Source organism: Ruditapes philippinarum, unplaced genomic scaffold (genome assembly GCF_026571515.1).
Source record: "Ruditapes philippinarum isolate M1 unplaced genomic scaffold, ASM2657151v2 ctg914_1_1_1_1, whole genome shotgun sequence".
Lineage (NCBI taxonomy): Eukaryota > Metazoa > Mollusca > Bivalvia > Venerida > Veneridae > Ruditapes > Ruditapes philippinarum.
Window position 1 is genome coordinate 148455 of NW_026856575.1, and position 14315 is coordinate 162769.

The 14315-nt window shown below is 34.5% G+C and overlaps 1 protein-coding gene across 3 annotated transcripts in view; it reads right to left on the reverse strand.

The window, feature by feature from the left end:
- Window positions 1-14315, reverse strand: part of LOC132747026 (la-related protein 4-like) — a 65214-nt gene that overhangs the window by 31514 nt on the left and 19385 nt on the right. The window contains exon 1 of one of the 3 annotated variants that reach the window (XM_060736331.1): window positions 3487-5181. The exons of the other annotated variants lie outside the window; for them this stretch is intronic. Coding sequence (XP_060592314.1) covers window positions 3487-3585 — 99 coding nt within the window. The 5' untranslated portion in view covers window positions 3586-5181. Of the gene's footprint in view, window positions 1-3486; window positions 5182-14315 lie in introns of those variants that run through there. 3 annotated transcript variants of the gene reach the window in all.

A 14315-nucleotide genomic window follows, 5' to 3' on the forward strand; every position in this document is an offset into this window, starting at 1 on the left:
CAAATATTGACAGCATGATTTCCGAGACTTACACAAAGAGGACCAAATATTGACAGCAAGATTTCCAAGACTGACACAGAGAGAGTACTTAATATTGACAGCAAGATTTCCAAACCTGACATAAAGAGGACCAAATATTGACAGCAAGATTTCAAAGACTGACACAAAGAGGACCAAATATTGACAGCATGATTTCCGAGACTTACATAAAGAGGACCAAATATTGACAGTAAGATTTCCAAGACTGACAGAGAGTACTTAATATTGACAGCAAGATTTCCAAAACTGACACAAAGAGGACCAAATATTGACAGCAAGATTTCAAAGACTGACAGAAAGAGGACCAAATATTGACAGCAAGATTTCCGAGACTTACTTAAAGAGGACCAAATATTGACAGCAAGATTTCCAAGACTGAAGAGAGAGAGAGTACTTAATATTGACAGCAAGATTTCCAAGACTGACACAAAGAGGACCAAATATTGAGAGTAAATTTTCCAAAACTGACACAAAGAGGACCAATATTGACAGCAAAATTTCCAAGACTGACAGAAAGAGGACCAAATATTGACAGCAAGATTTCGAAGACTGACACAAAGAGGACCAAATATTGACAGCAAGATTTCCGAAGACTGACAGAAAGAGGACCAGATATTGACAGCAAGATTTCAAAGATTGACAGAAAGAGGACCAAATATTGACAGCAAGATTTCCAAGACAGACAGAAAGAGAACCAAATATTGACAGCAAGATTCCCAAGATTGACAGAAAGGGGACCAAATATTGACAGCAAGATTTCCAAGACTGACAGAAAGAGGACCAAATATTGACAGCAAGATTTCAATGACTGATACAAAGAGAACAAAATATTGGACAGCAAAATTTCGAAGCCTGACATAAACAGAACTGAATATTGACAGCAAGATTTCAAAGACGGACAGAAAGAGGACCAAATATTGACAGCAAGATTAACAAGACCGACAGAAAAGATGAACAAATATTAACAACAAGAACATTTAAAATATGCATCAAAGAAAAGCAGAATTGTAATTTATGTCTTGACATTTCTTGTTCAAATTGTATTAAAAACCTCATATCTTTCAGATACTTCAATTTTTCATTTAAGAAACATCATTAGAAGGGACGTAACAAACCATCAAAGTCATAACATCCAAAAACATATAAAAACGAAATAAACAAGTCAAATCTAGAACAGTATGGCCTTTATATACCTTAAAAGTAATAAAAAATGACCTGTTCGACAATGAATTTTCTGGAACATTATCTGTGGGATGCTAATTATTTCTTGACAAATGACAAAACTCAGGCAAGCTATTTTTCAAGATACCTTAAACTTTTCTCGTTTTTCCCCACTCAATCAATAACGCAGTTACGTCCGCCCCCTCAATGTCCTTCTACAGGGATACAGTAGTTATTGATCTCCATCACACCGAAGCTTTACAATTCTTAAATCTGATTATCCTAGATACTAGCCATACAATATGAAATTAATTAGCTCACCAGATCAAATAAACACGCTGCTTATACTATACTTACATGATAAATATAAATATTGAGGTAAAAAAAAAAATCGAACAAAAACAACAAGAACAACTGGCAAGGCAAGCTCTTCATTTCACCATTTAAGGGCTACCTTAGGGCCCATCAATAATAACCAAAGCAATAAAATTACAATAAAATTTGATGATAAAATCTGAGGAAAATCAAATACAAATACTAAATGCCAATATGGGTTGTCTTTTGGTTACAATATTGGAACAAATTTCTGCAACTTCTTCAGTTTGAGTTTCTGTGAATTCTTTAAAAACTCGGAAAAAAATAAGAATATTTGCCATCGGGTATGGGTCAGGCACAACATGGCAACACTGGAAAAGCCTGAATATGTTTGTTTGTTTTTCAAGTTTTTATGCCAATTTTCACACGTCTCGGTGGATGAACCACCTTACCTGCTTCCCTGGATAACTAACCAAATGCCCGACTACTTATCCCACATGATTTCTGAATCAGTGTAAGAGACAAATGACCATTAAACTCAATGCCCAGGATTAACTGTCATGAAAATATTACGCCTCATCTGGAAACCAAGTCCTGGATTACTGGAATCTGATGCTCTCCCTTTTGAGCTAAACAGGTGGATATGCTGACAATAACAGAAAAGCTGGAAATCTGACTTTGGTTTGTTCTGCAGTGTTAAATGTCACACAGACACTGTAAAGATCATATGACAACTTTCCATTTTTACTGGGAGGAATACATAATTAAGATGCCCTTTTTTGCATTATTTCAGGCACAATTGGGCACCATAGAAGTCTGTCAGGGAATTTGAAGCCACAGCTGTGTCACGCAAGTGGTTTGTAGTCCGCAACCTTGACCCCACCAATGTGAAATCTGACAAAAATACTAATTTATCAGTAATCTGACAATCATGCTAAACTGTAATATAATGTAGAAATTTCAAACATAAAATGGATGTCAAATTAATAAATATGCACACAAAAAAAACATCCATAAAAACTATCTTTGAAACTGAGATTTTGAAAATAAAGAGAAAATTTAAAGCATATTGTATCTATTTTATCTCATGTATTATACACATATTAAGAAAGTCTAGAGTCATCATAATTGTTGTCTACAGGGAGAAATTATTCCATACAAAATTGTCTGACAAACGACAGTAGATTCATAATATTTAGAATTAGTGTTCACCAGCAAAATTAAAGAAACTAATTAGATCCTGTCTGGCACAAAAATGCTGAAATCGGAGAATTTAATTTCAATTTTTGCGTTTTTCTTTTCTTTGTGTCTTACTTATTTCAATATGAATTCAGGTATATTTCAATATAAATTCAGGTATATTTCAATTACAATGAACTCTTGAAAGCTCAGAGACTCTTTATTCTTCTCTGAATTGTACCTTAAGATGTTATTGAAGAATTTTTTCATTATTTTTTTTTTGTTGGGTTTTACCTTGCACCAACACATTATATGTCATAATTTATTGCAACTTTCAAGATTTACTGGTGAAGGGAGACCTCAGGTGCCCCTTTGAGCATTATTTCAGGCACAAACAGGCACCTGCGTAGAACCAACAACGATCCATAAGCTAGCTGGATATCTTTTTCACATGAAAGAATTCGCAGATGCTGGTGCCGCTCTAACCTTAGATCCATATTATAAACTGATGGTTGAAGAGGCAAGCGATCGCAAAAAGCAAAAAGACCTAAACCAAAAACACTCCGCCCGAAAACCAGGAAACAACAATAAAATTAAATGAAAAAATCCAAATAGAAACATAACTTTTACAGTGCTTGATTTTCCATTGTAAAATTTCTACCAGGACAGTGTTTTAATATCTTCCTTTAAGATGCATATGACTGAAAACAAGCATCGAGAAAGATTTTTCAAATTAACATATTTATACATGTACACAACACATACATTTGTATAAACAGTCAAATGTCTCACCTGTTTCGGACGAAAGTCCACTTGTTCACAATGCCTGTTCTGTTTAACGCACAGAACCAATGAGTTGGAAGAATAATAGAAAATATCCCCAGGAAGCATCTGTTCTAGGGAACAACCCTCGTACTCCGAGCACGCACAAAATTGGCAGTAATCACAGCTTATTTCATTAGTTTCTGCCCCTACAACGGGGTCGCTATAGTTACCACCATACCCATCATAATCACCAACACCGTCACTCTCCGAATATATATTTACATTTGGAAATGCACCATTATTTTTTATTGCACCATTTGAAAAACAGTTACTGTTACTATAAAACAGTTTGTGTCTTGGAAAGAATGTCCGAATTTGAACGTATTTGCCATCTGTTGTTTGCTGGAAGTCAGTTTGAAATCTTTGGTTATTAGGGTTGTCATAGAAACTACAGTCCTCCCCGCTAACATCACTAGTATCACTATAGATACCCCCTGTACTAGTACCGAGACTTATACCAGAGTCAATATACGAATGCCATAAATTTGGACTTGGATCGAGACTGCTACTAGTATCATGCTCGCTATTCCAAGAACTTGCGCTGTATTGGCTACAATTTGAATCGCTACTAACACCGGCTTGATAACTAGTGTCCACTTGAAGAGCCGTTCGGTATTCCGGCTTACAGGTCAATTCGGTACGTAAACCGGAAATAACACTCTCCACACACTCTTTCTCTTCTTCAAGTTCTTGTTCAACCTCATTATCAGCAGTACTAAGCGGCTCAAACTCTTTTATTTCAACTGCCAGCGTAGATTCTACATCATTTGTAACATATTGTTCATTTTGTCCAGTAATTAGTTCCTTATTGCTATTCTCGGCTTTATTTTCTATTACATCATTATCTTGATCATCGATCGGTTTTACGTCTCTTTTTAGTACCTTATTTCTTCTTTTATGCTCAATCTTACGTAATTTCTTTACTTTTAGGCCATTATTATTAGTACAGATATCATTTACATCATCAATTCTAAGTGTTTTATCATCCCCACATATAGGTACCTCTTCAGCAGTAGAATTAACCTCAACTGTTATAGTATCATTTATTTCAGCAGATATTTTATCATATTTTTTCTTTTCTTCAATAAAGTCTGCATCAAATTCTTTCTCTGAATTTATACTAGTTCTATCATTATCTAATCCATTGCTTTTTAGATCAGACTTGAGTTGAGATTTTTTCTCAAAGTCCAATTTAGAGTCTGAATGAAAGCCTTCGCTCTCGGAAGCGTTGTTCTCCACTTCCAAATCATCGTCCCCTGTATCTACTCTTTCACTCTCGTCGGCATCAGACGGATTAACATAATCAAAATAGTCTATGACGGGCGTCACCTGCGAGCCTTTTGAACTATTATCATGGCAGCTGGCGGGCTGGAAGAACCGTCTTCCGTGTAAGGCTGCCGTCTCTAATTGAGTGTTTAACCGCAGTGTTTCGTAGTTCGACTCCACTTTGAATACGTGAACACTTCCGTTCTCTATTATAACAATGACTTCTGGTATATATTTATACGGACATAGGTCTCCTTATAATCTAAGTCCCCAATTCTTTTTTAAAAATAATCCTTCAACAATCGTTTCCTTCTGATCAGTGTAACAAATTAATTAAAAACTTTGAAAAAAATTCCTTTTATTCATGTGAATGACTTTATTATAATCCGTATAAAGATTTCATTTTCTACTTGTGTAACAGTACAACTTTAATATATTTCCTTCCTTTTCTGTTTTAAAATATATATATATATCACTTGTCTATATTTAAGCCATGTAACGTGTAGTTGTTTATAAATATAAACTTTCAATCCATACAAGTCAATTACAACTAATCATTTTTTCCCCTAGATTTTTTTTTTTTTTAACAAATAAGGCATTTGCTGCAATGTGGTGACATAGCTGACTATTTTTATCCGCATGTTTTTCCATATCACTCCCTATTGATCATTACGAAAGTAACAACAAAAATAAAGGCCACAGTACACTCGCCACATCGAGATAAAATCAATCTTTATTACGTGTGTGTGACATTAAGATTTTATACTAGTTAGCAAATACATACCCCATATGTAAAGCTTTCAATAAAAAAAAAAATTTTGGCCAGTTGTTATAAGATAGAGCTTAACTTGTTTTCAACTTTTCATACGCAAAAATAAAACAAATGAAAAAGTTTTTGTATAAATCTGCTGTAAATATTGCAACATTCAATATCAAGTTCAAATTTCTATTGTGCATATAAATTTCTATTGTGTATAATATCAGTGACAACAAAACATATAACAGGGAAGTTTAACGTAATGATCTATGAATAAGATATTTAAATTAAAGTATCAATATTCATAATTTTCTAATTGGATGGTCATAAGCAAATAGATTAAATTCATTGTACAATCAGCTAATTAATGTGTGCGCGTACATTAGGGTAAAAAAAATCATTTTCATAAAAAAGGTTGTTTTATTAAATGCCAAAGTGTAATAAATACTTGCAAAACTAAAAATAACCAACTTATATAATACAGGAACAAAGAAATTCCGTTTCTTTCACAATGCACATTCTATAGATATGAAATTTTGTTAGACCAAAAAGGAATTCAGTTCTTTTATTTTTGTATCCTACCCAACCCTGAAAGAATACGTAGGAAGGAATTTCACATCTTTTTAAAATTATCTTTTTTTTCCCCATAATATGTAGTTATGTATCTAAAAGGAGAAGAAGGGCAAGTAAACAGTCATATGGTTGGCAGTAGGTAGGGAAACAAAAAACAAAATTGTTCTGGGCTTAATTATCATAGCCTTTGAGCAGAGGTGATAGTTACAAGAATTCAATGACCATGCAAACTGACCAATCCTTATACTGCCCACTACTCAATTTTCATTTAATGATTCTAATATTAAGACACCAAAATCCTTTAAATATGTAATGAAATGTTATGTAATGAACTGTTATGTAATGAACTGTTATGTAATGAACTGTTCCAAGTTTATAACAAGATAAGCCCATTCTAAAAATTCTTCTTGTTGCTGTTCTGGTTTTTATGCCCCCCCCCCTCCCCAATTTTTAATGAATGTTTTTTGTTATATCACTATTGCTGATCTACCTGACATGCTTTTCTGGATAGCTAACCAGTATTATAAATCAGCAATTTCTCCACAAGTGACCAACTACCGTATTTACCAGTCTGAGGTAAAGTTTTGAATTACCTATGAAATACTTGTTTGTGTGTGTTATTTTTCTATTGTTATTATCATTTAAAATCAAATCATCAAATCATCAACACATAGAACAATATCTTGCCCTAGGATGATTATCATTTAACTATCTTTTCAGTGAATCTTCTCTACATGTATTAGGAAAACACCATTAAAAGTAAAGATTTAAAAGATAAAATTTTTTTTTTAATTGTCTATATTATGTAAATAAACTTTTGTATCCTTTTTTTGTAAAATAACTTGTGGACAATAACTCTCAAACACCCAAACTAAGTAAAAGCTACTTACTTAGCTTACTTACCCCCCACCCGACCCCGTATTAAAAACAACCCCTGAATTTAATCAACATTTATTTTCATATATTCATTACTCAATGTTTAAATTTCCCTAAGATAACATTAGCTAAGGCTAATTCTGAATACTGCAATTTAATTTTACAACAAGGAACATCGCAATGCGATGCAACCAGGTTTTCAGCAAAATATTTCACAGAAGCTTTGTCATGAAGGGGCATTTGTTTTTAATTGAACTTTTAGGAGGAATTATGGCTTTTTTAATATTCCTCAAACAAAAATGATTGAGAAATTTTATGTTGTCTATTCGCCTTTTTTTCCCAAATGTTTTAAAAAGGTAAACAGTACTTTATTTTTGCTTAATTTTTGCATTTTTGCGTCTCTTGTCATTTTCTTTTGTCAACAATATTGGCGTGTGGTGTTTTGTGCGATATCAAGAAAAGTATGTTCACAATTTTAAAAAAATACTTGAATGATGTCTTGGAAGAAACATGGGAATTTAGTGAGCGCCAGGGCACTTGATGACAAAGCTTCTGTGAAAGTTTGGTCAAAATCCATTGAGAAATGTAGGAGAAGTTGCGCACTGTAGAAATTGTTCACTATATATTCTGTATAAGGAAAAAATATACAAAGGGCCATAATTCGGTCAAATATTATCCAATCACAAAACCCCGACAATATGTGCCAGGCACTTGAAAACAAAGCTTCTAAGAAAGTTTGGTCAAAATCCGTTGAGAAATGTAGGAGGAGTTGAGCACAGAAGAAATTGTTCTCTATATATTCTGTATAAGGAAAAAATATACAAAGGGCCATAATTCGGTCAAATATTATCCAATCACAAAACCCCGACAATATGTGCCAGGCACTTGATAACAAAGCTTCTAAGAAAGTTTGGTCAAAATCCGTTGAGAAATGTAGGAGGAGTTGCGCACAGAAGAAATTGTTCACTATATATTCTATATAAGGAAAAAAAACAAAGGGCCATAATTAGGTCAAATATATACCAATTGCAAAACCCTGGCAATATGTGTCAGGGCACTTGATGACAAAGCTTCTGAGAAAGTTTGGTCAAAATCCGTTGAGAAATGTAGGAGTTGCGCACAGAATAAATTGTTCACTATATATTTTATATAAGGAAAAAAAAAACAAAGGGCCATAATTAGGTCAAATATTATCTAATCGCAAAACCCCGACAATATGCGCCAGGGCACTTGATGACAAAGCTTCTGTGAAAGTTTGGTCAAAATCCGTTGAGAAATGTAGGAGGAGTTGCGCACAGAAGAAATTGTTTACGCCCGCCCGTCCGCCGCCCGCCGACATACCTCAATCTAATAACCAGTTTTTTCCTTCGGAAAACCTGGTTAAATATTGCAATTTAATTTAATGGAGTATATCGATAAAAATTAAATGAGGGAAATTTGTGTACATTTTAACAAGCATCCTTGGGTAACTGATGATAACATTATCGCAATGTTTCCTTGTTACTTTCAACAAGAGGAAAATAAATTACAAAACGAAAATTTGTCAAAACTTTGTCCTTCATATTCATATAAATACTAAAGAAATATTTCTCCCAACCAAACACAGACTAGAAACTATGCCCATCTTCCCTTAACAGATTCCTAAAATGGTAAACAAGTTGTTACCATGGGAATATAGTTTTTTTAAACTTTAAACTGATCATCCTTTTGCATGGGGGGAGGGGGGTTGCCTTAAATTCTTTTAAAAAGAATAGCCATGCATATACTGCTTTTTTACAGTCAAGAAGTATGATTGGATTTAAGTAAAAGTTTCAAAAGCTGAAGTAGATGCGAAATTCCAACATCTCTTGACAACCATGGAATGTATACTTGATCAAAGTGTAACCTGTTCCCATTTAGACCCACCTAAATATTTCAGACTTTCTTTATGAGCAAGTGTGATTTTTCTTCTGACTTAAACTTGTATGCAAAATCATTAACTAGACAGGTTAGATGACAGGTAGATGATAGGCAGGTAAGATGTCTACAGACTTACCAGACAGGTCAGATGTCTATAAGACTTACAAGACAGCCCAGATATCTACAAGACTTACCAGACAGGCCAGATGCCAACAAGACTTACCAGACAAACCAGATGCCAACAAGACTTACCAGACAGGTCAGATATCTACAAGACTTACCAGACAAACCAGATGCCAACAAGACTTACCAGACAGGTCAGATATCTACAAGACTTACCAGACAAACCAGATGCCAACAAGACTTACCAGACAGGCCAGATGCCTACAAGACTTACCAGACAGGCCAGATGCCTACAAGACTTACCAGACAGGCCAGACGCCTACAAGACTTACCAGACAGGTCAGATGCCTATTAGACTGACAAGACAGGCCAGATATCTACAAGACTTACCAGACAGGTTAGATGCCTTTAAGACTTACTAGACAAGCTAGATATCTACAAGACTGACAAGACAGGTCAGATGCCTACAAGACTTACCAGACAGGCCAGGTGCATACAAGACTTATGAGACAGGCCAGATGCTTACAAGACTTACCAGACAGGCCAGATGCCTACAAGACTTACCAGACAGGCCAGATGTCTACAAGACTCACCAGTCAGGCCAGATGCCTACCAGACAGGCCAGATGCCTACAAGACTTACTAGACAGGCCAGGTGCATACAAGACTCATGAGACAGGCCAGATGCTAATAAGACTCACCAGTCAGCCAGATGCCTACCAGACAGGCCAGATGCCTGCAAGACTTACCAGACAAGCCACATGCCTACAAGACTTACAAGACAGGCCAGATGTCTACAAGACGCCAGATGCCTACAAGACTTACCAGACAGGCCAGATCTATGGCTTCAAGAAAGGCAGGATAGCTACAACCCTTACCAGACAGGTTAGATGGATACAACACTTACCAGACAAGACAGATGCCTACAAGACAAACAAGACAGGTGAAATGTCTACCACAGTTCCACTCAGGCCAGATGACAATAAGACTTATCAAACGCCAACAAGATCTACCGGACAGGCCAGATATCTAAAAACTCAAAAGACAGGCCAGATGTTTGCAAGTTAAGATGTCTGCAACACTTACAAAACAGGCTAACATTTTCCTTCAGGCAGATTTGCTTTGCAGAACAAAAAGAGGATGAATAATTACATTTTTAACTTGGGTTGACTGCTAAATTATGGAAGCAAATTATGCCATAAAATCACCTTCTAACCTAATTATATCCTTTTATTGCTCAATGAACTGCCATCTTATTCAAATCAGATGCACATGGACTTTCAAGTTACCAATGACCTTTTGTAATCTTGCATAATACTGGTAACACTTAATTAATTAATAAATAAATATAACTCAATAAATAAAATTTCTTATACTGGGGTCTAAAACGAGAAAAGTACAATACTTGATTCTTTAATAGATCTACATCCTCTGAGTAGAGAGTGTTCTCTTGGCATAAACAGACATGGAGGCCATTGTCTTCTCTTGAAAAAAGTCCATTTCTACAGGTCCAGCGAAACAAAAACACAAACATACATTACACAGTCCTACAAAAGTATCAACTTTCTTCATATTCTAAGACTATCCATCTAACAGACACTATAAAAAAATTCTGACTACATGTACCTTTACCCCCACCCTCTACCTGTTTCCAACCTGCCCTTTAGTCATACATCTTATTCCTTCACTGATCAAACCATCCTTCAATAATCCTAGTAATTTCTATGAAAAATTGATTATTATTAATTAACAATAAAAAACATCACATTACTTCCTCAATTAACAGTCACTATCAAGCAATTTTTCCTCAAATGTACCGTATTTCAATCAGCAATTAACTAGCATTAGATTACAATTATTGTATTCATTCCATAAAAAATATCCTCTCCTCTTCATAAAAGGTGTTTGGAAAAAGAAAACAGGTGCCAAAGTAGTCACATTTCCTTCCAATTTCACACCATATGGTAGAGACAACATAAACATCAAAGTATAAAACTGTCCAAAAAGAGCATTATTCTCCAATAACCAATAAACTTGCCTAAGATGTGACACATTTTTTTATCAGTAACAATCTTAAGTAGATTTTCTAAATAGCCAATTTTTGTTGATGTTATCCTTTTTTAAAAAGTTTACATAATAGGAAAGGAAAGCTTCAAAAAACATTAAAATATCTCGATATCTTCATCATAATAATAATTAATGAATGAACATTAGAACTCCAGCACCACAGGTTGACAATATTTTGGTGTCCATATGGTTAAAGTTTTTATCAGACTGAATCAGTTTTCTGTCAAAAACTGTCGACAGACATGACAAAACAAACCCCTTAATCCATTAAGTATCCGCAAAATAGCCAGTTATTCACCACATTTTAAATCCAGTCACCAAATTCAAAACGATACCAAGTGTATTTCATACGTAGACAAGTTTCCATATGTTACACTGCCTGCCACCTATAGAAGACGACAACTTCGAGAGATTTCACTGTGAACCATGTGCTCGGAAAATCAATTTCCCCGAGAACTGCTACATTCAATAGATAGCAGCGTGCTCCGTCAACAGAGTTGAAGAGTAACTCTCGTCTCCCTTTCAATAATGCAACTCATAGAAAAAAATTGTCACATCCAGTTTGCTCGTTTCTCAAAGAACTTGCTGCATAATGGTTGCAACTCGTACAAAAATACTAATAACTGAACTGTTAAAACTGCATTTATATATATTTATAATTATACAACCATTTTGCGCGTACAAAATTTAAACACGATCTTTCATTAACAACTGTTGTCATCTACGAAGCATGGTTTATCTGGTCATCTTTATTTATAATAATAAATACTAATATAAAATAAGTACTGGCAACTGCTTTTGCAGTCGGATTTTATTTGATACACATTCTAGAATCCACTCATTCAATTGTCCGCAGACACAGGAAAATAAGGGGTAAATTTTTGAGGGGGTGGACACAACAATTTCCCTCGGATGCACCAAAATAAGGGGGTAAATTTTTTAAAGGTGTAAACCCTGATCCAATTTCCCTCATACACAGCAAAACAAGGGGGCAAAGTTTTGAGAGGGTGAATCCTAAATTCCACTCGGTAGCACAAAAATAGGGGGCAAATTTTTAAGAGGGTAACAATCTGTTAACAAACATCTTAGAATCCACTCATCCAATTGCCCTCGGACACAGCTAATTTAGGGGGCAAATTTTTGCGAAGGTATCTGTTAACATCCTAAAATCCACTCCTCCAATTTGCCCTTTTTTGAGGAAATTTTTGAGGGGGTTGATGTCCTTGAATTATGTAATTCAATGCTGGCACTTGTATAGAATTATAATTATAGTCACGTCTCCCAAGAACCGAGATGCCTAAAATTTGCAATGGATTTTTGCCGTCTCCAAAAATAGGATTACTTTGTATAATATATCCATTAACATTTAATAATTAGGTCAATTCAAATAAAACGGTCCCCAATTATTACTGAGCCAGTATCTACACTACAGGGGAACCAAAATAGTACAGGAGTTCCTTAACGTGGTTGGTGATATTGATACTTTACGTGGTCGGTTTATAAATAACCGCCTGTTTTGGAATAAATCTGATTCAAAACCCCAGCTGATTATTATTTCATTAATACAATCATTTACAGGTATATATTGGCCAATTATTCTATTGGATAAACCTACTCATTACCATGAAATATTAAATGCCATTAAATTATAGCCTGCAGTTTAACAAGAGAACTTTGCCTCTCATTTCTCATATTCATTCATCATTTAGCTACATTTTTTTTTTTGCAGCTAAAACCACACAGTGAATTTTCCACCATTGTATTGCCCAGCCTTAACTTGGTTTGGATTACATGATCATCCTAGAATATTAAAATAGCTATAAAATCAAGAAATTTTCCCTTTTTTTAAAATTTCTATTCTGATCATTTTCTGATGACTATTTTTGTCACTGATTAAAAATCTTGTCTGCGAAAGCATTATCCTACCTACAATCGAAAAGTTAAGAAATTAAATCCAGCCGTATTTACCAGCCTCAATATTTTATCAGATGAAATTATTTAGAACAAGTCATACTGTTTAGGTCAACTCATATCACTTATAACCTATTAAGTACTAATTTATGGTCACCAAATTTTCAAAATTGAAATAAAACATGTATGACATACTGGTTTAAGGCCACCGCAAATGAAAAAGTATCATTAATTTTCCATACAGTCAAATATAAATTTTTAAGCCAATTCTTAAACCCTCATGTGTCATGATATGATAAGCTTTTGTCACCAGTGGCCAGCCAGGCCACCTTCCACTGAAACCTCCACTGGTCCTTTTTTGGGGGTCATTCACAATAAATCATATATCTCTCTCATTAATAATCTCTCATAATTATATCAATTCCATGTAGTGGTGCTACAATGATTCTTTGCTGCAAATGTTTAAATGAATTTGATAATTCACACAAATCAGATGTTTATATCATTCTTTTTCATATTTTGTCAACTATATTATAAAATGGCTGCCACTTTTGGCAAGGGAGATAAATATTGTAAAAATCGTGAACTTTCTATTGTTAAGTCTATACAAATTTATTTTAGTTTGATTGTGTTGGAAGCCTTTAAATTATTGAAATGCTCTATAATCCATTCCTGGATCCAACCAGTACTTATCAATGAATATCGAGTTTTTTGATCCTTGCCCCTGATGGGGTTTGAACTCACATTGTCAGCAATCTTTAGATTACTAGTACGACGCCTTGACCAGTCAGCCTATTGTTGGCTGACTAACTTTAAATTTTCATCTTGATATTCCTGCAGTTCAAAAAATAGAAATCGGTCAAGTCCATTAAGATATTCAGCAGGCAATGAGTTAATCTACATATTCACGTCAATAATTTTCTCGTTAAAAATCTCAATACATAAAAATCCTTTAATTTAAATTAGACTTTACAACAGAAGGACAAATATAGCCTTACATACAATAGAATCAAGATAATCATGTAAAATCTTCACTGATCACCAATATTTGTCACGTTACTATGGATACGATGGGCTAGCAACATTACAGTTATTACAATGATAACCGGCCAACAGTATTCATCAAATAATACAATTTATCAGCGACCCACAGCAAAGTACCTTCCTTGCGGCAAATCCTTTAATTTCATGTTCGCTCACTTTGTTTACTAATGCATTTATCAAAATGTCTTTCAAAAAGCAAAACTCCAAACCAATCTAATTAACACTAAAAAGTTTTGTTTCTGGTCTCTAGTCTATGTAAGGCCAGCCTTTAAATTATCTTT